Below are 19548 nucleotides of genomic sequence, written 5' to 3' on the forward strand. Positions count from 1 at the left end.
ATCCTTAACTTTTCACAATTGAACTCAGTATTTCAACTTTGGGAAAGCCACTGTTAAAATGAAACAGTTGTCTCCTCTTGAGAAGTTATTCTCTAAATGTCAGGTGCCCCTTTAATATTTTATTAAATCTTGTTAAATCAATTTATGAATAATGTGTGCTTACAACTTCAAACAGGTACAATAAATGAATGATTTGAAATGAATGTGTGCTCATATTAGACCACCAATGCATTTTTAATGTGTTGGTTTAGTCAGATGTATTTAACTGAAACACGGGAAGGAATAGAGTTGTATCCAAATCTGACTTCTCACATTATTATCATAGTAGAGAAGGTTTGCACTTGTTCTTGTAGTTATTTTAATATGTATCTATTTTTATTATTGAGGAGTTATTTCAGTAACAGCCACGTGGTGGTAGCAGAGAGCAGCCGTCATGACGCACAGAGAGCTCGTGGGTGAACGATGGGGTAAAAGTAACTGCTCCGTTCCTGTCACTTTCACCGGTTTAACGAAGAAAATAAAAGGTATGTTTATGTTTCAGAAAACTTCTTTGCTAAAATATGTTTAAGGGAGCATTACAAAAATATATGTATTTGTATTTACGTGGTTAAACCATAGGGTTATACAGGCAGACAACTTATGAGCCAGTTTTCTGTGAAGTTTTACCTTAACACTGTAACAACAGTCGCAGTCTCAATGTGTTACTTGCAAATTGTCGACAAACACGTTATGTAGTCAAAGATAAAAGTCACAAGTCTTTATTTTCTCCCAACCTTTACTATGTAGTGAACATATTGACTCATATTGAATCTTGGCATGACCTGTCAAAAGTAGGCTACGGAGTTGGGGAAGTTAAGCTCGCCGCTGTAGTGACAGTTCATTCAGTCAGCAGCACGAGGAGTGGGAGGGTCTCGCGCGCGCTGCTAACCACTACTCCCTGAAGCTGTAGCAGTGAGGAGTAATCAGTACACGTGTGGATTACTGTCAGCAGCACCCAGGTGTCTGGACCGATGAGATGATACTAAACCACAACAGGAGTCCTCTTCTGCTCGCCGTCACCTGCATGTACATCTCAGGAGGTCTGCTCTGGTCCTACCAAGAGGAGGATGCCAGTGACGGGTAATTATTTGCAGCACACAAACGAAGAGTACTTGCATAAGGTTAGAGAAAAATGTCTCACTTTAAAATGTTTTCTTTCACAGTGAAGAGTGCTCAGAGAATAAGATTTCCACGACAAAGTACCCCTGCCTGAAGCCGAGTGGAGAAGTTACAACATGTTACAGGTAAGGGAGGAATTTAGTTATTGTTCAACTTAAAAGGGTTATAATGCTGTGAAATGATCAAGCTGCAGAGAAGAAAGCATTAGATATTACACTTAAGTAGTTATAGCTTACTACAACTTTAATTTAACTGAAATCCATAATTATATGCATCAAAATATACTTAAAGTAGAAGTACTCATTATGCAGAATGTCCCATTTCAAATGATTATGTGATTGCAATATAATTGTTGTTGCATTAATGTGTTCATCACTTTAATGTTGCAGATGGTAAAAGTGGAGCCTATTTTAATTACTCTATATACTGTCAGGATGCTTGTGAATGTATCCTTGGGGCTCAATTAGCAGTAAATGGAAGTACTTAAGTTAAGTTACCTCAGAATTATACTTAAATACAATAATTTAATACATGTAATTAGTTACCTTTTACCACTGGTTTATGTTCACAAAAATTATTGCAAAATATTACTCTACGTGATGTTAATTATAACTTTTTACTAGTCATTTAAATATTCAGAGCATGAATGTTGATTAGATGGTGCTTGGTTGCTGTGTTCACAAAAGTGTATTGCCTGAGACTGCTTATAACTTTAAAACAAAATAAGCAAACATCCTCCAATGTTTATTTTTACAGTTGACGTGGTTTACTTGTGATTATTTTCAATGAATGTACTTTCTGTCGGATGTTTAAATGAGTTATAAAATGTCTGCTTCCTAAAAAGGCTTTTGCAGATATAAAAATAACTCCATGAAGACTTTAGAGTTATTAAATAATAAGGTATCTAATGGCTTTCAGGGATTTTATGGGACGCCCGGGTGGATTTCCCTCTTAATCATCCTTTGTGAACATCAGAGTTCATAGCAATCTAAATATCCAGAAGCCTTCAGATTGGACTATTATGCTTTGACACTGGTTTTAATGATCAGAGTTCAGAGACACCGTGGACACAGCGTCTCCGCGCAGCAACACTCCTGTCAGAGAACACGGATTAAGTTGTTAGAACCTAATCTGTCTTCATTTCAAGGGGCCACCTCAGAGCTATGTTGAAAACAACTTGTAACTACTGACTTTAAAGGGCTAGTTGGTTAAAAAATTAATTCAGATATCCACTGTTTGTTTCCTTTAAGGCAGGGGTTTTCAAAGTGTGGGAAGGTGAGCCTCCCCTCAGAGAACATAAGAACAGCCGTGCCCCCCCTCCCAATTATTATTGCTATTATTATTATTATTATTGTTGTCGCTATAATGCAGGGGTATTATTATCCAGTGGAATGCCCTTACCTACTGGCCTAGTTAAATCAAAGTGGTTACTAGTTTTACACACCTTCTTATTTGACTTTCTCAGGACTTATAACTGTTTTTTGGGAACAGACCCCCACAAAGAAAAAAAAATATTTACACACGTAAGGTCATCATTTTAACAGTTTGTTATGCTCATCGAGTCATCCGTGAGCAGAGCATCAAGTTGGCATGCCTATAACAGCTGAATGCGGCGCTTACCATCTTGTTCAGCAAAACGCCTCACAAACGTATTAAGATCTAAAGCTATGGTGCGTTTTGATTCAATGCTGCGTACAGCCAAACTTGACAGTCTCTTCTCTGTCTTTGTAGACCGCAAATACCTCATTCCTTTCGTCTACTTGGGTCCGAATGCTTCTCGTTTTGCGCCGTCCCGTTAAAATGAAATCGCCGCCAATCATATTTCCACGCTCGCGCCAGGGCCGGGGGAGGGGTTACAAGGCTCGCGTCTTGTGCTGCATTCACTTGCACTCGGACATTAGGGATTTTCTCTCATAAATGTCCGATGAGCCACAACTTTCATTTCAAAACAAAGCTGCCAACTGGGGTGGCAAGGCTATTTTTAGGGTGGCAGTTGCCACCCCATGCCATCCAGGTAGATCCGCCCCTGCTTGACCGGTACTTGCTTTTGATCAAAGTCAATGCGGAAAACCCGCACTCACACAGGTAGGCGGAGGAGAAGGGAATGAGCACTTTTACAGCCTTTTTGACGAGGTGGGGGAACTCGGTCTCCACAGACAGCCAAAAGTGTGCAAGTGACGTTTTCTGCCAGACGCTGTCTCCTCTCTCACTTTAGGTAACTTCACTAAAAATCGATCCATGTTGCTGCTCGCATAAAGTTAGCTGAAGTCAACTAGCTAGATTGAACTGTTTCTCGTCATTTTTTTCTCACGCTGCGCCTCCCCTGAAGCTCTCTGGCGCCCCCCCCCCAGGGAGGCGTGCCTCACACTTTGAAAACCGCTGCTTTTAAAGGTCCCATGTCATGCTTTTCTGGTTATTACCTGCCCCCTTGTGTGTTATGTAGCTTTTTATGCATATAAACGGTCTGCAGAATCACAAACCCTCAAAGTACACCCTGTACTGCCCCAGAACGCCTCGTTGGGGATTTCTCTTTTTCCATTTTTTACTTCTTGGGTATAGTGACGTATTTCGGGTATAGTGACGTAACGTAACGTAACGGCCGTTACGTTTGGACCAATCCGCGGACTTCCTCACACACACACACTCGGCGGGACGTTGCGTGGTTCGCTGCTGCAAGGAGCGGGACACTTTGAGCTGGCTCACTGGTGTGGGGTCGGCGAGACACAGCGGAACTCAGACTGGGCACACACACAAACTCCCAGCCAGGCTGCGGGGTGTGTGTGTGTGTTTCGCGCTGGGTTTCGCTGTGTCTCGCTGTCTCGCAAACGGCCACTGGGCTCACAGGGGGGGGGGGGGGGGGGGGGGGGGGGGGCAGGAGCTCCAACAAGCCGTTTAGGACGGAGAGTGAATACACATACTATACAGAGATGCTGTATGAGAAACCAATGTGAGTTTGGAAAATTGCACAATATAAATGTATTTTAGTATACCTCAACAATGGAATTATGATCAGTAGAAATGGCCATGACATGGGACCTTTAAGGTATTTGTATTGATTTTGGTGCAGGAAAAATGTACAGCAACAACGTTTGACAAATGCCTGTTGGCTTTTTTGATGGATACAAGCTGAAAGTTGAATCATTTTATCAAGAAATTGTACTTGACAATTGTCAATCACCCAACTCCCCCACACATGATGGACACCTAGTAAATGCTGAAACACAACTTTGCGGGAATGCAGTGCTTTTTATTCGGGGAACTCATTTCTAACATGTTGTCAATCATCTTGCTTTAAATCTATTTCTGTTCTTCCTTTCCTGGAAAGCCAATTGGAAGTAGAGAAATGCCAGATTGTAAAAGAATCTCTTCTGATAAGTTTTCCAAGTGAGGACGGTGAGGTTTCATGTTGGTTTTGCTTGACAAACTGCTGGCTGTGGTGCAAGCACACAGTGACATCCTGTTGGATCTATAAATCTCAAACACATTCTTAACATAATCATGTTGGTTTATGGTTGTTGGCTGCAGCCACAGTTGTTTCCCACAATGTTTATTTAAAAGAGCCAAGGCAATAGGTGCATTTCGGTTCACCTGCACGCCATGAGCTGATGACTGCATGAGCTCTGTAATTGTTGGTTAAGAAGTGTTATTGTAGTGCCAAATATTCCAATTAATAATCTGAATTTAACTAGGTGAATGTTTTCTTTGCGTACTGCATGTTTTTTTTCAAATTGCAGTCATGTAGTTCAAAGGGAACCAAACTTGATTTGAGTTGGAAAGATTGAGTTGCCAAAAGAAAATATCGTCCTTATGGCATTTATTAGGCACTTTGTAGAGTAACAGTGCGTCTGCCCATTTACTTTTATTCTATTCTATTTAGTTGTTTTATTTTAATGTGTTATATTTATGTCAACGTTGTAGCTGTGCTCTAGGAGTTTAATGGCCCTTAAAATCTATGGTGCACAGGTTTTTCTTACTTTGTTTTTATTATTGTGGTCACCACCCTGGATATTGAAATAGAAATATGTTAATCTGAACACTTAGTATGTCTTGCTTCTTTAGAGGAATCCTTGTTCTTCTTAACATATTTATGTTCTAGTTCTAGTATATACATACATATACATCCAGCCTTCCCTACACACAGTACTCATCCTTTTCTTTTTTTTTTACACAATCCCTGTAACATAGCACATTTAGTGGCATCGACCTTCTCTTTGCAAGAAAGCAAATCTTATTTGAAATTCAAGTCTTTGGTAGGACTAGCGGAAGAGGAGAGGACCACTTGAAGACATGTTGAAACAGGCCCCTTTGACCATGGCGTTCCTCTGTGTGCACAGTTTAACGCTCATCTTTGCAGCATTTATCATATTGTGAAAGGGATCAGAGGAGACACCAGAGACACCAGAGACCCAGAGAGCATATGTCACAGCACAAGAGAAGTAGCAGGGCCTCAGCTGACTCGGACCATATCTGTCTCACTGTCAGTGCAGGCGCATTCTTCTCTCTGTCTTTCTGGGCTATTTTATGTAGAGATTGTCACATGTGGGTTTCTTTATAAGGATTCAGCATTTTCAGGCTTCAAAATATATGCAAATGATTTGCTTGGCTTACAATAAGATGTGAGAGGTTGTGTAGTTTGTTCCAGAAGTTGCACTTACTGTAAATCATGAATGCCTGAGATTGCAACACAAATACTTTTCAAAAAGCCAAAACAGGGTCTGATTAAAATGATAAGGTGTGTGCTGTTTGTTCCAGTTTGGCAACATCTTGAGTGCTAAGCGGTCACTGCTGTTGAGTTTTCCAGTGTAGCTCCCAGAGATCAGTTTGAATCAGAATTGACAGTAACATGGATTAGGAACTGTTAGGTTTTCTATTGTCTTTCTGTTGGTGACTTTGTGTTATTAGTTTGGCTGGTATGGCTGGTGACTGGTAATGCTTACCATTCTCTTGAACCTCACAGTGCATTCTAATCCAAACCACAGTTGCGGTTTAAAACAACCCATCACTTTCTGTGTCCAGAGAATGTTGCGGCTTGTGTCACAAAGCACATTACTGACTTAGCTGCACTATAACGCTGAGTATAACCTAGAAAACGTTTTTATTTGAGTCCATATTGCAGAGTTGATAGGCTTCCAGGTTTTACTCAGCAGTTATCCAGCTAACCTCATAATCCTGCTTTGTGAGACGGACCCCCTGGGGAAAACATACCGGACAGCGGCTGTTAGCAAACAGCACATTTGTCACATCATAAACTACTTTACACTAAATCAATTCATCAGTTGGCAGTACAAAGCGACAGAAAATATATTTATGATATCGTTATACTAAAGATTGATTGTTTTTTAGTTTGTGTGCTGTTAACACCGTCAATTCAGAGCAGATTACTCAAGAGGTAGACGTTTTTTTAGCGGCTGAGATAAAGTATCATATGACATCCCTGAAAATCCAAGATAAGAGCCAGATCCAATGTGTTAACCATCATAGGATGGAGGCACATTAATAACCATTGTTTATAACTTCTCTTGGTGACAAGAGGGTACATGAAACAGTGATTACATTGGCCTGATTTATTGTGTATACGATGTCGGCCTTACCTTCCCTGTAAAGGAAAAGAAGCAGAGCATGGTGAGGGGCAGTCTTTCACTCTACAGCTGCACCAGTTTTATATAATTGGCGTGCGACATTTGTAATTGTTGCCTTGTTATCTTTCCAAATGTCTTACTAAGCATTTTGCCCCCCCCCCCCCCAGCTAAGGAATTCAGGGGAAACTCTGGGTTACGCAGTGAGTAAACTGAGGATAACATTTCTACGGCCCCCCTGTGAGACATGATAGTCATGATACTTCTCATGCACTTGGCATATCCAAACGGCATTGTTTGTGTCCCGTAAATGTCCCTATCAATTCCTTCCAATAAAGTTCAGTGGAATTTGTTCAGAGGTATTTCTTTCGATTTTCCATTGACTGCAAAATGAGAAATGTATTTATATTGTGATTCTGCAGGCAGTATTTCAAACACTTGTCAGTTCCAAAGAAATTATCGCTAAAGTCTGATTATTCAACTTGGCGAAAAAGCTTGTCTCCTTAGTTTCAAATCTGGTTTTCACATCAAATTTAAAATGTATTCTGCTCCTTGGAATAATCCTCTCAGCTGGACTTCTGCTCCCAAATTCAAATAGCTTTCAACACGAGAAATACACTTGGGGTTCTCTGCTGCCATATTGTCATCCCTCCAGTGAACGTAGCTCCATGAATTGTGGCTGTAGACAGTATTTAAAATATTGTGGCACAGCTTAAGGAGTTCAGCAGACCCTGGTTAGTTATGCCTTGTCCTTTTGTGCTACTACAGCTGATACTGCTACTATGAGCCCTGATTTATGGACAGCATACGAGTGGCATCTTTCAGGGGAATTTCTTGGTGGAAAAACATGTAACTCAGGAAAGCCCCCATGTTATATTGTTACTCGATGCACTTCTACTGAGGGCACACATCCAGTATTGTAGCGTAGATATTTAATAAGGTTGGGAACTTTTCAAATAGATGCCAAATGATGCTCATTCTGAGGTTCTCATTGAACTTATACAACAGTTTTGCATTTATAATTTGTCATTAAATACAGGGGTTATTCCAGGATAAAAGAATAAAAACCCTCTGCAGGTAAACAGATGATTGCAGTTGAACAAGAGGACAAATATTAGGCAATAGAAAATGATTACTATTGGTCTTACACATTCGCTTTAGGTGTTTTTCATTAGTTACAAGCCCAATTATCAACCACCTCCGGTGCTACTGGAAATGCGTCAGAGGATCATTCTTGATAAATATGCTTGTCAAATCTTGTTTGTACAGAAAAATCAGCAGGATTACATTACATTAGATGTTACTTGTTAGACGCTTTTATCCAAAGCAACTTACATACTCAATACTGTGGGCAATCCCCATAGGAGCAATTTGGGGTGAAGTGTCTTGCCCAGGGACACAACGACATGCTGACTGCAGTGGGGTTTGAACCTGTGCCCCCCTGATCCGAACACCAACGCACTAGTCCACTGCGCCACAGCCTCCCTATAATAATATAGGATAATTCATGTCAAAAGATTTTGAAAGATATCACTAAAGCTAAACAGAAACTAAAAATACACTTGCTGTAGCTGTTGTTCTCTTGTAAAAAGCCTTTGTAGTGGTTTCCACTGTAAACACAAGAGCTATGTGGCAAAGCAGGAATATTTTAGATTTATTAAAGACACATCTGGATTTACTAACAGAGCTTTCTGATTTAGTTCAAAACACAAATTGCCTTTTAGGAATGAAAACATTGTAAGCAACGTTAAGCATTTTGAGAAGACAGAATGCACCAAAATAAGTCAACTGAGGAAGGAGTCTGGAATAAGTCCAAACTGTTTCTCAACACCTCTTGTGAGTGAAACAGAGTGTACCGGAATAAACCTCAGTAGATGCAGAAAGACAGCTGACAATCATGCTAATCAAAAATGCCTGAAATGATTTACGGTTCCTGTCATGCACTGATCCCCAGCATTGTGTTACTTTTGACTGAATAATAAAAGTAAATGTGCTTGTAAAAGGTAAACCATTACATTACATAAGAAACTCTATTGTTAAAAGGCATTACAAGTGTGCCTTTACAAACTGCGGAACACATGTGCTAAAGAACCAACACAACCATAAGACTGGGGTCTGATTCATCCCAAACTCATCATAAACTGTATCCCAGAAATGATACCTAATGTCTGGTAAAAAAAAAAGACATCAACATCTGTTTTCTATCAATTTTGAGAAAGAGGATATGTAGCCTGTTAACTGAAGTAGACTGTGTAACAGAGGCTGTACTGTAGAGTTGACATGAACCTTCGGTGTTACTCTTCAATGACAGCTCCCGCACAGCTGAATGTGGAAAGTGTCTCAGGCAGACGAAGTCAGCTGTGGGACTAAGCTTATGTTCACCGTCTGTCTGATTGAAAATACTATAAAACCTATAATGAAATGCTAGGAAAAACGTTGTCTTTTTGTTGACACATAGATGAGTCAGCAACTTTACTCTTAGTGCCGACCAGGTGCAGAATCGTCCTTCTGACAATCTTTCCTTTCATTCTCCAAGATAGGTCAATTTGATGAATCATGAGCAGAACAAATAAACTTGAAGATAAAGGGGCGGTTGATTGAACAGTTTTTCCTCTCATCTCTTCCCAAAATAACACATTATGTTTGTAATTACAATCCAGACCACACAGATAAGAGATTTCTGATCTGGCGCCTTTAACAGCATTAGACAAAAACATGACAAATGACTGTTTGGAAAAGTAAACCGGTGTTACAATCTGATAAGGCTATGGTAAAAATGTGGTTACATTTAAGTATGAACACAACTTTGTTTGGAAAGGGTTTAAGGTTAGAGTACCTTCATCAGAGAAGCAGTGTTAATGTTTTGATTGATCCACTCAGGCAAGAGTCATTATTACTTCTCAGGCTGCTGGAGGGACTTAACACCTAAAAGAAAGCATATGTTGGTTCTGGGACACCTTTTCAAACAACTGATACTTTCAAATTCATACTGTCAATTACAGTAAAGTGTCATTTATCCAGTGTATAATTTGTTTACTTAATTTCAGACAACAGTATAAGTGGATGGATCATCCAGCGGCCTATGAATTTAGCTCGGATCATTTTCAGTCCGTATGAAAGGACTGTAGTTGGAGCCCCTAGGGCCCTGAACAAGCAGGTTACCGAGTGCATTACTTGATTGTTTGTTATTTCTGCCCATTAACACTTATGATAAATGATGTGCCTACAGTACGTATGTGCTCATGTGCATGTACACTTTAGAGAATACCCTGCACAGGGGAGATCAGATGCACCTGCATGTTCAGTTCTGGGCCGATAGACCTAATACACCTCTATAAGAAATACCTTACCAATCTTCTTTTTTTAATCAAGCTAACAAGACCAACTTGATGCATTTCATATTTATATGAGCTGTGGACAAAAGCAGTCATGACCAAATGCATGATACCCTGGTGGAGATGATACAAATACACAATATCAGTCACTCATCAACTTTATTTATGGTTATCACTTGTTTCAGCAAATGCCTGTGCTTGAATACATCAAATATTGCTCTGTCCCATAAAAATATTATTCATGTTATAATTCAAAGCACATGCACTAATAGTCCCTTATTATTGTGCGTCACTTTAATGGTGTCACACTTTGCAGGATATTGTTGTGAATAATATTGTTACAGAAGTCGAGCCAATTGGTGGTGAGTAATTTCTGTAGGTCCGGTCATTAATACATGAGTGTGCTGCTGGAAGTTCTCACAGTCACTGCTGAACTATGTTGTGAGTGGGAGGTGGAGGAAGGTTTTTTAAAGTGATTTACATTCATCATTCATCTTTGCTCCCATAGGGGGTGATATGTTACACATTTTTTTAACAAAATATGTTTTATTTTAAATGACATGTAAAAGAGGTGTTTAGCCAAAGTCTTGTCAACAACTTGTGAAGTGGTGACATGGCCTATTCGGTAGAGGATGTTACCCCATCCTGTTCTTTAGAGGAAGATGCAGTGAAGTGTAAGTGATGGTCGTGAGAGCGCGGGAGGACATGTTAGTGTAAAGGAGCATTCCTGAGTGACAGATGTGGAGCACAAGCAGCAGCAAACATCCTCTCTCTCTCCTCTTATTTATTTGTTTTCATGAACTCATGTGGTGTGTTAGAAATATACATAGAGTACACTTCCATAACTTGGCTTTTGGATTAATTAATTAATATTGATTTAACCAAAACTTCTAACACCAGGACAATAATTATGCTCTAACATCTTTTCAACTTCTGTTTTATTTATTTTGTGTGTTATTTTTCTTTCTCAAAATGATTAGTAGTCTGTAGTTTTTTTCAGATTCTAAAAATAAATGCTTACATTTTCAGTAATGCAGTGCTGTCAGAGAGTCATTTAATTGAGTTCCTTACAAATGCATGTTGCCATCTGTTTCCATTTGGAAAGAAGACAGTAATATGAAACATGCCTTTGCTGTAAAGACCATGACTTTGAGTGTTCTCACTTAATAAAAAACGTGTTATCAGAAAAGTTTGACAACTGCTGCCCAGAGTACACATTATTCAACACCTTACAGTAGTTTTTCTGTATTTGCCGCACGGCTGTAAATGGAGATGGATATTCTACATCTGTCAAAGCCTCCACCTCTTCAAAGGCTTGTACAGGCTGTGGGGTAGCTGGATATCTACTGTAAATGGGAAAAGGAATTACCATAAATCAAATGTCTAACTACAGTGAATCCATACGGCCTCTTTTCACCTATAGTGCACTTTGAAATAGAGTAATGTCATATGTGTACATGTGTGCTCACACAGAAACAGATATAAGAAATTGGCACCTGTGTTAATAATGGTATTTTAATAATAGTAGATCCTAAATTAGATAAATGATCCTACAAGATGTATTTAGTTTCTGTGATCTTTGAGAGTTTCTGTGTCACATTCACCTTGTTCTTTTAGGATCACACGTATTTTGTACTTCTTTAATCCACATAGCTACTTTTTCTTTTGATATTAAGTATTTTTTTTGTAATCCCTCTATTGTTTCTTTTGGCTGTTGCTCCTTTACCCATCTGTTTCTTTCCATGGAGAACTGTAGTGTGGTCACGCTTTGGTCACGCTGTGGTTTTGCGATGGTTAAGAGATGTGGTGATATGTAAACCACAGGTTATGGTTTTAATGCCTCCATGCCTCTGCTCTGTATATCCAAGAGCAAGCTTGAGTTGTTTTCAACATTCTATTCTACAGAGGAACATTCAATAAAATAATAATATAGCAGCACTTTGAATGGAAAACAGTAATTGTACCAACACAATTTGAAACACACAAAGTTATTGACAGGTAAATGGGCTTGTGTTAAAACTTGAAATGCATTTTTTTGTACCTAATTGTTATTCACAGTCGGACCGTTTGAAGCCTTCATTTATGCTCCCATACGTGCAAAGAATAAGGTGCTAATTTATCAGTCAAGAAGAACAGCAGCTAGCCAAAAGACGAGCTGCCCGCACCAGTGAGCACAGCAGTCCTTCATGTTTAATTGTAAACAGCTGTTGCATTCAATATTAATAACACATTTTGGAAAAGGGGCTTCATGTTTGTTGATTTTTTGCAGTGCACATGTTTCCCCCTCGACTGCAAATGTTGCTTGTATGCTGCTGAAATCCAATATTTGTGAGTCAGCTGTAATTTAATGTAATGTTATTCATCACCACCACCACCACCACCACCACCAGTGTGTTTGTCCACCTGTCATGCTATGTTATACAGCTGTGAGCTACATCATGCTGCCTTAATAACTCAGACTTTAACTCCCCCACCTCATGCCCACTACATACCATACCCTCTACACCCAAGAAGGCCGGATATGTTTAATTCTAAAGGAAACTTGCACATTAATAAGCGTTATTTTCAATTATAATCTGTGTTACTAATGCGGGTTCAATGCTATGTGAAATCCCTTGACAGAAGATTACATTTCGTTACATGCAAGTTTTAAAATAACATGAAAATCACAGAGCCTTTAATGGGCTAGCGTACAACATTTACCAGACAGTTAACTTACACATGTAATTGTATGAAAACACTAACCCTAACCCATCAGGTGAAGGGAAAAATGTAAATGTACAATTACACTGAAAGAAAATACTTATTACAATAACTCGTAAAATGTATTCATTTCTCTCATGTTCTAATATTATGTCGCTAAATTGAATCATAAATTGATTGATCTCTTTTTTAAAAAATCGTACCTTTTTAATATTTTTTTAAACTTCTATTCTGCTTTTAACATTTTGATAAATATTGTTGGAGTGATTCTTACATTTCTTAATTGGGATGAAATATGTTTAATTTTAAGGGCAAATAATCCCTCATAAACTACTGTTTATTTTATTTTACCTTTCAGGAGGCAAACTCCTCAGGGACCAGTTTTCCTAAAATCTCTTTGGCACCATTTGAGTAGTATGACTATTCATATTGCAGCGCCTTTTTCAGCAGCTTTTACCACTCTGTTAGCATAATGAACTGTTTAATCTGTTAATAATAACAAATTAATAGATTATTTAAACATTTCCCTGAAGTGGAGGATTCACTCCTTCACAGTAACCTCAGTGTTTCAGGGGGTTTGGTATATTTGGCCTTTGTTCAATAGAATGGTTTGAGTTAGAAACACATGGAAGGTTTGATGACGGTTTAGAGTAACAGGCCACAGACAGCCGTGCTCTGTATCATTTCCTGAGGTGTCAGTATCAGAGACATCACACGCACTTCTGTACTTTTTAAGTGAAAGTTAAATGAAAATGTGAGATCTCAAGTAAAAATGTGACATTAAAGCAGATAGATTTCATAATGGATTACTTTACACATTTTATAGAATCTAGCCAGAGTCAAATCCGATTAGTTTGAGTCTGGAACACCACTGAGGAAAGGCAACAGAGCGAGGGCTGCCTCTGCTAAAGCTGACTGGTTGTGTTTTGGCTCCAGCTGCCCGCTAAAGCTGAGCGGAGCTAAAGTGCTTTGCCGCTGTGAGTCACTTAAAAACTGCTGGTTTTGTTGGATAATGTTGCAGATGCCAGCACAGCAGGAGTGGTGTACACGTCCAAAGTAGCTGCTAACAGCAGATGAATTGCAGAGTGTGGAGAGGTCCTTATTTCAAGTGACCCTTTTCTACCACACAAAACATGGTCATTGTTCAGTTGCCATGTACTGTAACAGTAATCCTTTCTCATTAGAGTGCTGAATAGACATACTTGGAAGTTAGTGTCGCCCTGGTTCTCCGGTCAAAAAGTCAATGGGATTTTTGGATAATGGCATAAAATAAGCTCTTTAGCAAGCAAAGGTTTATGATACTACAATATTAAACTACACCACTGTTCCCCAACTTAACATCCCCACTAAGCCAACTGCAGAGTTGTGTACTCTATATTGTAGGTCAAAACATTACAATCTCTTAAGCTTGATAACTATAGGCTCCATTTCAGTCAATTTATCGATAACTCAAAAAATCCAATGATTTTGGGATGAGGTCATTGGAAGTGTAGAAATGCAAACTCTTTTCAGGTTTTAAGGACTGATGCTTGCTCTTCATAGGGCTAACCTCCCACCACAGCCAAGCTGTATTATGCGCTCACTGTGAAAGTCTTGTTTGTACAGATTGGTTTTAGAGGTGCCAGTAGACTGATTTGTTACCTTTGCCCAGAGCCAGACAAGTCGTTTCCTCTCTTTTTCAGTCTTCTGGAAAGCTAAGCTAACTGGCTGCTGACTGGCTTCCTATTCAACCTTTAAATACGAGAGTGGATCAATCTTTCAACTTAACTTACTGCTAGAAAATAAATCAGTGTACTTCTCAAAATGTTGAACTTAGACTTCAATACCCACGATGACAGTGCTGTAGCAGCAACAGTTGCTTTCAACTTGTGACATAATTGTGTTGCTACATGCTCAACAGCATATTTTCCTACTCTTTTTTTAAATGACCAGGCCCTCCCGTTACCATTGTGTCACAAGAGAGAACATGAAAACAAAAGGGCAAGAATTAAAAGCAGAGTTTTGAATTAGTTACATTAAATTGAGCGATGCGTTTGCACAATTTTCTAACCAGACTGCTTATTTATTTTAAATGAGGGGCCTTACCAAGGGGTATTGTACCAAAGCTATGTGACTGTCACGGGCCGTGAACACTGAGTTCACAGTCATTAACCAATAGGTTATGTTAATGTACCATGTTAGTGATGGGGCGCCATCATTTCTCTGTGCAGACGTATATGCACTCACCATGATACTGATGGAAAGAGCAAAGCACAAAGCATTTTTTAAACAAGAGAGGATATTTTCCAAGAGGATATATGTCAATTATATAATATAATATAAGTATATAACTGCCCCTTTGAATAATTGGGACCTCAGCAGGATTGCGTCATCCAGTAAGTAAAGGATTCGTGACTTTTCGTTTGAGTGTTTTGCATATAACGATACAATGTAATGTAAAAATTGTTTGCTTTTAGTGAATAACCCACAGAGACATTTCGCTCTATTGAGCCTTTTAGCTTCATTAAGCTCACAGTTTTAGTTTTATGGATTCCAATGGGTTGATGTCGCTGTGTGCCTGCTGGAAGTCGGCTGTTGTTTTATAACATTAGCCAGATGTATAACGTGATACAGTAAAATATCAGGTGTCTGGCTGTGTGTTTGGCAGCTTTCTCTGATTTTCTTCTGTCCCTTATTAGCTAGAAATGCAGCTTGAAAATAAGTAACTTTTTTCAATCAATCCTCAAAAAGCAAATGGTGGAATAACTCTAGGTACGTGTGAATTATGTTATGGGTCTACTTTTCTCTGCAAAACTCACCTTTGCACATACCATTAGATATGAAACACATAATATTTGTTTTTGACGTCATAGTATTGTGTGCCAGTAACAACTTTCTCTGTAACGCCCTCCTGCTTACTCATTTCCGTGCTTGAATGAAGCTCTTGCACAGCTTAGTTGTTGTTGGACTCCTCAGTCTATGAAATGTCCCTTTAGTGTTCACACTGAGTTATACTGCTAAGTGCTCAGGGGTTATAATTCTACAACTGTTGTCTTTAATGGCCCGCTTCCAACAGACCGTTATCAGCTTGTGGAAAAAGATATTTCTTCAACACCGTTTACCTTTTATGGCATCTCAAAACAATCTCCTGTAATTACATTATAATCACTTTTAATAACGGGACATAATACAGCATAGCTGAATAACAGAAACACATGTTGAGGAATGTTAGTGCATAGGAATCAGTCTTCCACTAAAGAGAAAACTATGGCCTGCAACAATCACAGATGTCTCATTTTATATTTCTTATGAGAGTGGTATTTTTAGCAGCATTCATGACCTTTCCAGGAGTGGAGTAGTTTTCAGTTTGGAGATTTGGAAAACACAAAGGTATCCAAGCATTCTGAAGACGTACGCTCTGTACTTTTAATGTGTTCCCATAAACTCCTCAGAGTTGTGTTTTTGGATACAGCACTGACTGTCCCTCTTGATTTACTATATTTTGTCTACTTCTGGAATTGCTAATGTGTTGCTTAACTGTATTGTCATGACGACCAGTGTGTGCTTACAGAAATAGGACACATTTTGACAGGCTGGAATTTTATTTCTAAATTACATAATGTGAATCTCCAGGATAAACGTCCAAACCAGGACGCCTTACAGACCGCAGTGCACATGTGTTAATTTGTTTATAATACACTATGGGATCCTAAAACTGTGTGTGTGTTTTTTTGTGTGTCTGTACTGTATGTGTGTGGCTAAGCTTGACTGAGAGGGTTTATATGAAAGTGACAGCACTTAAACTTCCTTAAAGATATGGCTAGTTGAGGTATTGTTGATGAAGAGACATCTGATTTAACACATGGTTTTGTGAACACATACTAAATGGCTCATGGCTTTGTTGCAGGTTTTGCACAACAGTCAGTTGACTAATACCAAATGCCTGGCAGGACCCACCATGGTCTTGAACAAAAAACGACATCTTGTTGGAGCGAAACATTTTACTGGAAGGAAAGTGTATCTTCTTCATTCCAGGACCACAAATATGTTGCTGGCTAATATATCCCACATTGATGCAAAACAATGCGAGAACAATAATGCAAGGTGTATCACTGAAAACAAGTTGTGAAATGAAATAGTTAGAGGACAGAACAAGAAAGAGCAACGTCTGAGCTGTAGAGGACTCTCAACGACAGAATCAAGAGTTAATAGTATTAAAATAGTGTGGAGACAATATACCCTGAAATAGTTGATTAGTATTTCACCCCTCATCTACATCATTCAGCATGAACAGGCTGTGGAGGTTATGCTTCCCCTCTTCCACAAGCATTCAACTATTGTGGAATGCAGACATGTTATTGTATATCACTGCAAGACAAATAAGCCTCCACTGAGCAGCCTGCATGTTTTGTCCAACAGCTGTGTGTGTTTGTGTGTGTGATACCCTTAAGTTTTCTGATTGTTATCCCTGTTAGAGAGAAGAGCATGCTGGGATGTGATGAGGAGGGCCTCTCTTGTGAAGGTGCATGAACTGAATGCATGTTTTCATCCAGTTTTTGCTCATGCTCATGTTCGATTTAACTTGTGTGTGTCGGTGGGAATTAGTGTGTTTCATTACAAGACAAAGCCAAGCCAATCCGTGTTGGTTCAGGGGAGGTCCAATGTTTAGAAGGTAATGAGAGTTCTGATGGTTTACCCCGGGTAACTGAGGTCAGACTAATCTATGTCTAGATTTCATGGGGTGGGGGGGCTGTAAAAGGATATGGATCAGTGGCAAAATGAACTAACCCTTAGGTGAAAAAAGGTACAGGTGGCCAAACAATCAGACTGTCTGTGATGTGCTCATGTTGAACAAGTGCAGGACAATGGTACATTTCCACCATGGCGCGGAGCGCGGTTTAAGCGTGCCGTGTCGTGCCGGGCCCGTTTTTGGTTGCGCTTCCACTAGGCCTAGTTCCGGCCCGGGGCTACTTTTTCACCTTTTTTCTGGCCCGACAAAATCGTGGTTCTATCGGGGCCAACAAACAGGGCTGAGTCGGGCTGAGTATGCTAAACTAGAGAGAGAATCGCTGGCAAGGGGGCTACAACTACAACAAAATGAACATATTTGACCGTGATTAATTGTAATACACGTTTCAAAATGATGCCGAAGTAACAACATACTGATACCGGTTAGTAAAAACCATGAATTAATGCTTTGACAAGTCTGCAGACAGACGGCAGGCGAAAAACCAGCGACTGTATTCGCCATGACACAGACAGTCTGTGGTTTGTACTTGTTTAACTTTTGTCTAGTTTCTGAACAGATATGAGGAGCTGTGAGCTTGAGTGCTAACAGCTAACGGCTGATGTTGTTTTTCTGGGGTGCTCATTGAAGATGACGTCACGGCTCCGCCTACACTGCGTTACCATAGATACTACCCCAGTTCCTAAACTGTAATGGAAGCGCAGCATTAAAGTGAGCCGGGCCTAACAAAACTGTACTAAGTCGAGCGAGGCCTGCGGTGGAAATGCGCCATAATGGGACTGAAGTCTAATGTCAATCAACGTGTGTGTGTGTGTGTGTGTGTGTGTGTGTGTGTGTGTGTGTGTGTTGTGTGTGTGTGTGTGTGTGTGTGTGTTGTGTGTGTGTGTGTGTGTGTGTGTGTGTGTGTGTGTGTGTGTGTGTGTGTTGTGTGTGTGTGTGTGTGTGGTGTGTGTGTGTGTGTGTGTGTGTGTGTGTGTGTGTGTGTGTGTGTGTGTGTGTGTGTGTGTGTGTGTGTGTGTGTGTGTGTGTGTGTGTGTGTGTGTGTGTGTGTGTGTGTGTGTGTATTTTGTAGAAAAGTGTCATGTAGGCTTTTGGGATATCTTCCCCCCCTTGTTCTCTGACTCATGAATATGAATGAAATCCACATGTGTTTTACATTTGTTTTCTGATTTGCATGAAGTGCACTAGCAAGCTGACACAGCATTGTATTCTTAGCTGTTGTTATGAAAGGTGCGAAGCCTCCGTGCATAATGACTCAGCATGATCTTGTTTTGTGCACTGAATATTATAAAGAGTTTCATCTCTAATCACCCATGCCTAATCTTTTGGATAGGAGTTATTCTATTAAAAGCTAAAATAACGAAGGTACATTTATATCATGCGCTTTGACTGTCCCCTAGTGTCGCTGTGGTGGGTGATGTAGATCTGAGCTGTTTCTGCTGTTTGCACACAGTGAGAGGAGCCGAGGGGGACTGTTAAATAACCCCTTTGAATTATCAATGCCCGATATTGACTAAGACAGTTGTTTAAATGTTAACAAAGCTGTTTGAAAGAATAACATACTTTTTATTTTAAGCATACACACGCATGCATTTAAAAAGAGAGTTACCTCTTAAATAGTTAAGTTGGCCCTTATTGTGGGATAACAATGTTACTGCAAGCAACATAAACACATTGTGGAAAGGTGTGAGGGACTGCTACAATATGTCACTTGACAACAAATACTGTATCTTTAAAGTAGACAAAAGTCTGACTGTGGTGCACTGGTTTGAATGTTTTCTACCTGGATTATAACACTTAAAACCACATTTTAAACACATTTCAGCTTGTTTTTTACATCTGGTATGTGATGTGGTATTTTCATGTATCAGCAGATTATCTCTGAGACTCACCATACACATCAAAGACTTGGCAGATATTCCACCCCCACAAAATAAATCCTGTCATTTGTTTAAGGTTATTTTATTGCTTTGGTGCTTTGACCTTCAGCCTAGTATCCATCAGCCAGTGTCATCACAAGGCATGTTGTTTTAACTTGTGGACAGGTCAT

The 19548-nt window shown here is 39.6% G+C and overlaps 1 protein-coding gene across 3 annotated transcripts in view; it reads left to right on the forward strand.

Moving 5' to 3' along the window:
• The first annotated feature begins 450 nt into the window (after positions 1-450).
• The window catches only part of ccbe1 (collagen and calcium binding EGF domains 1), a 36359-nt gene continuing 17261 nt past the window's right edge, over positions 451-19548 (forward strand). For 2 of the 3 annotated variants that reach the window (XM_034123302.1, XM_034123304.1), the window contains exons 1-2: positions 909-1119; positions 1203-1283. In XM_034123302.1, the coding sequence (XP_033979193.1) occupies positions 1016-1119; positions 1203-1283 (185 nt within the window). In that variant the 5' untranslated portion in view covers positions 909-1015. Of the gene's footprint in view, positions 525-908; positions 1120-1202; positions 1284-19548 lie in introns of those variants that run through there. The other variant, XM_034123303.1, reaches the window with a different exon arrangement.

This window comes from Trematomus bernacchii, unplaced genomic scaffold (assembly GCF_902827165.1).
Source record: "Trematomus bernacchii unplaced genomic scaffold, fTreBer1.1, whole genome shotgun sequence".
Lineage (NCBI taxonomy): Eukaryota > Metazoa > Chordata > Actinopteri > Perciformes > Nototheniidae > Trematomus > Trematomus bernacchii.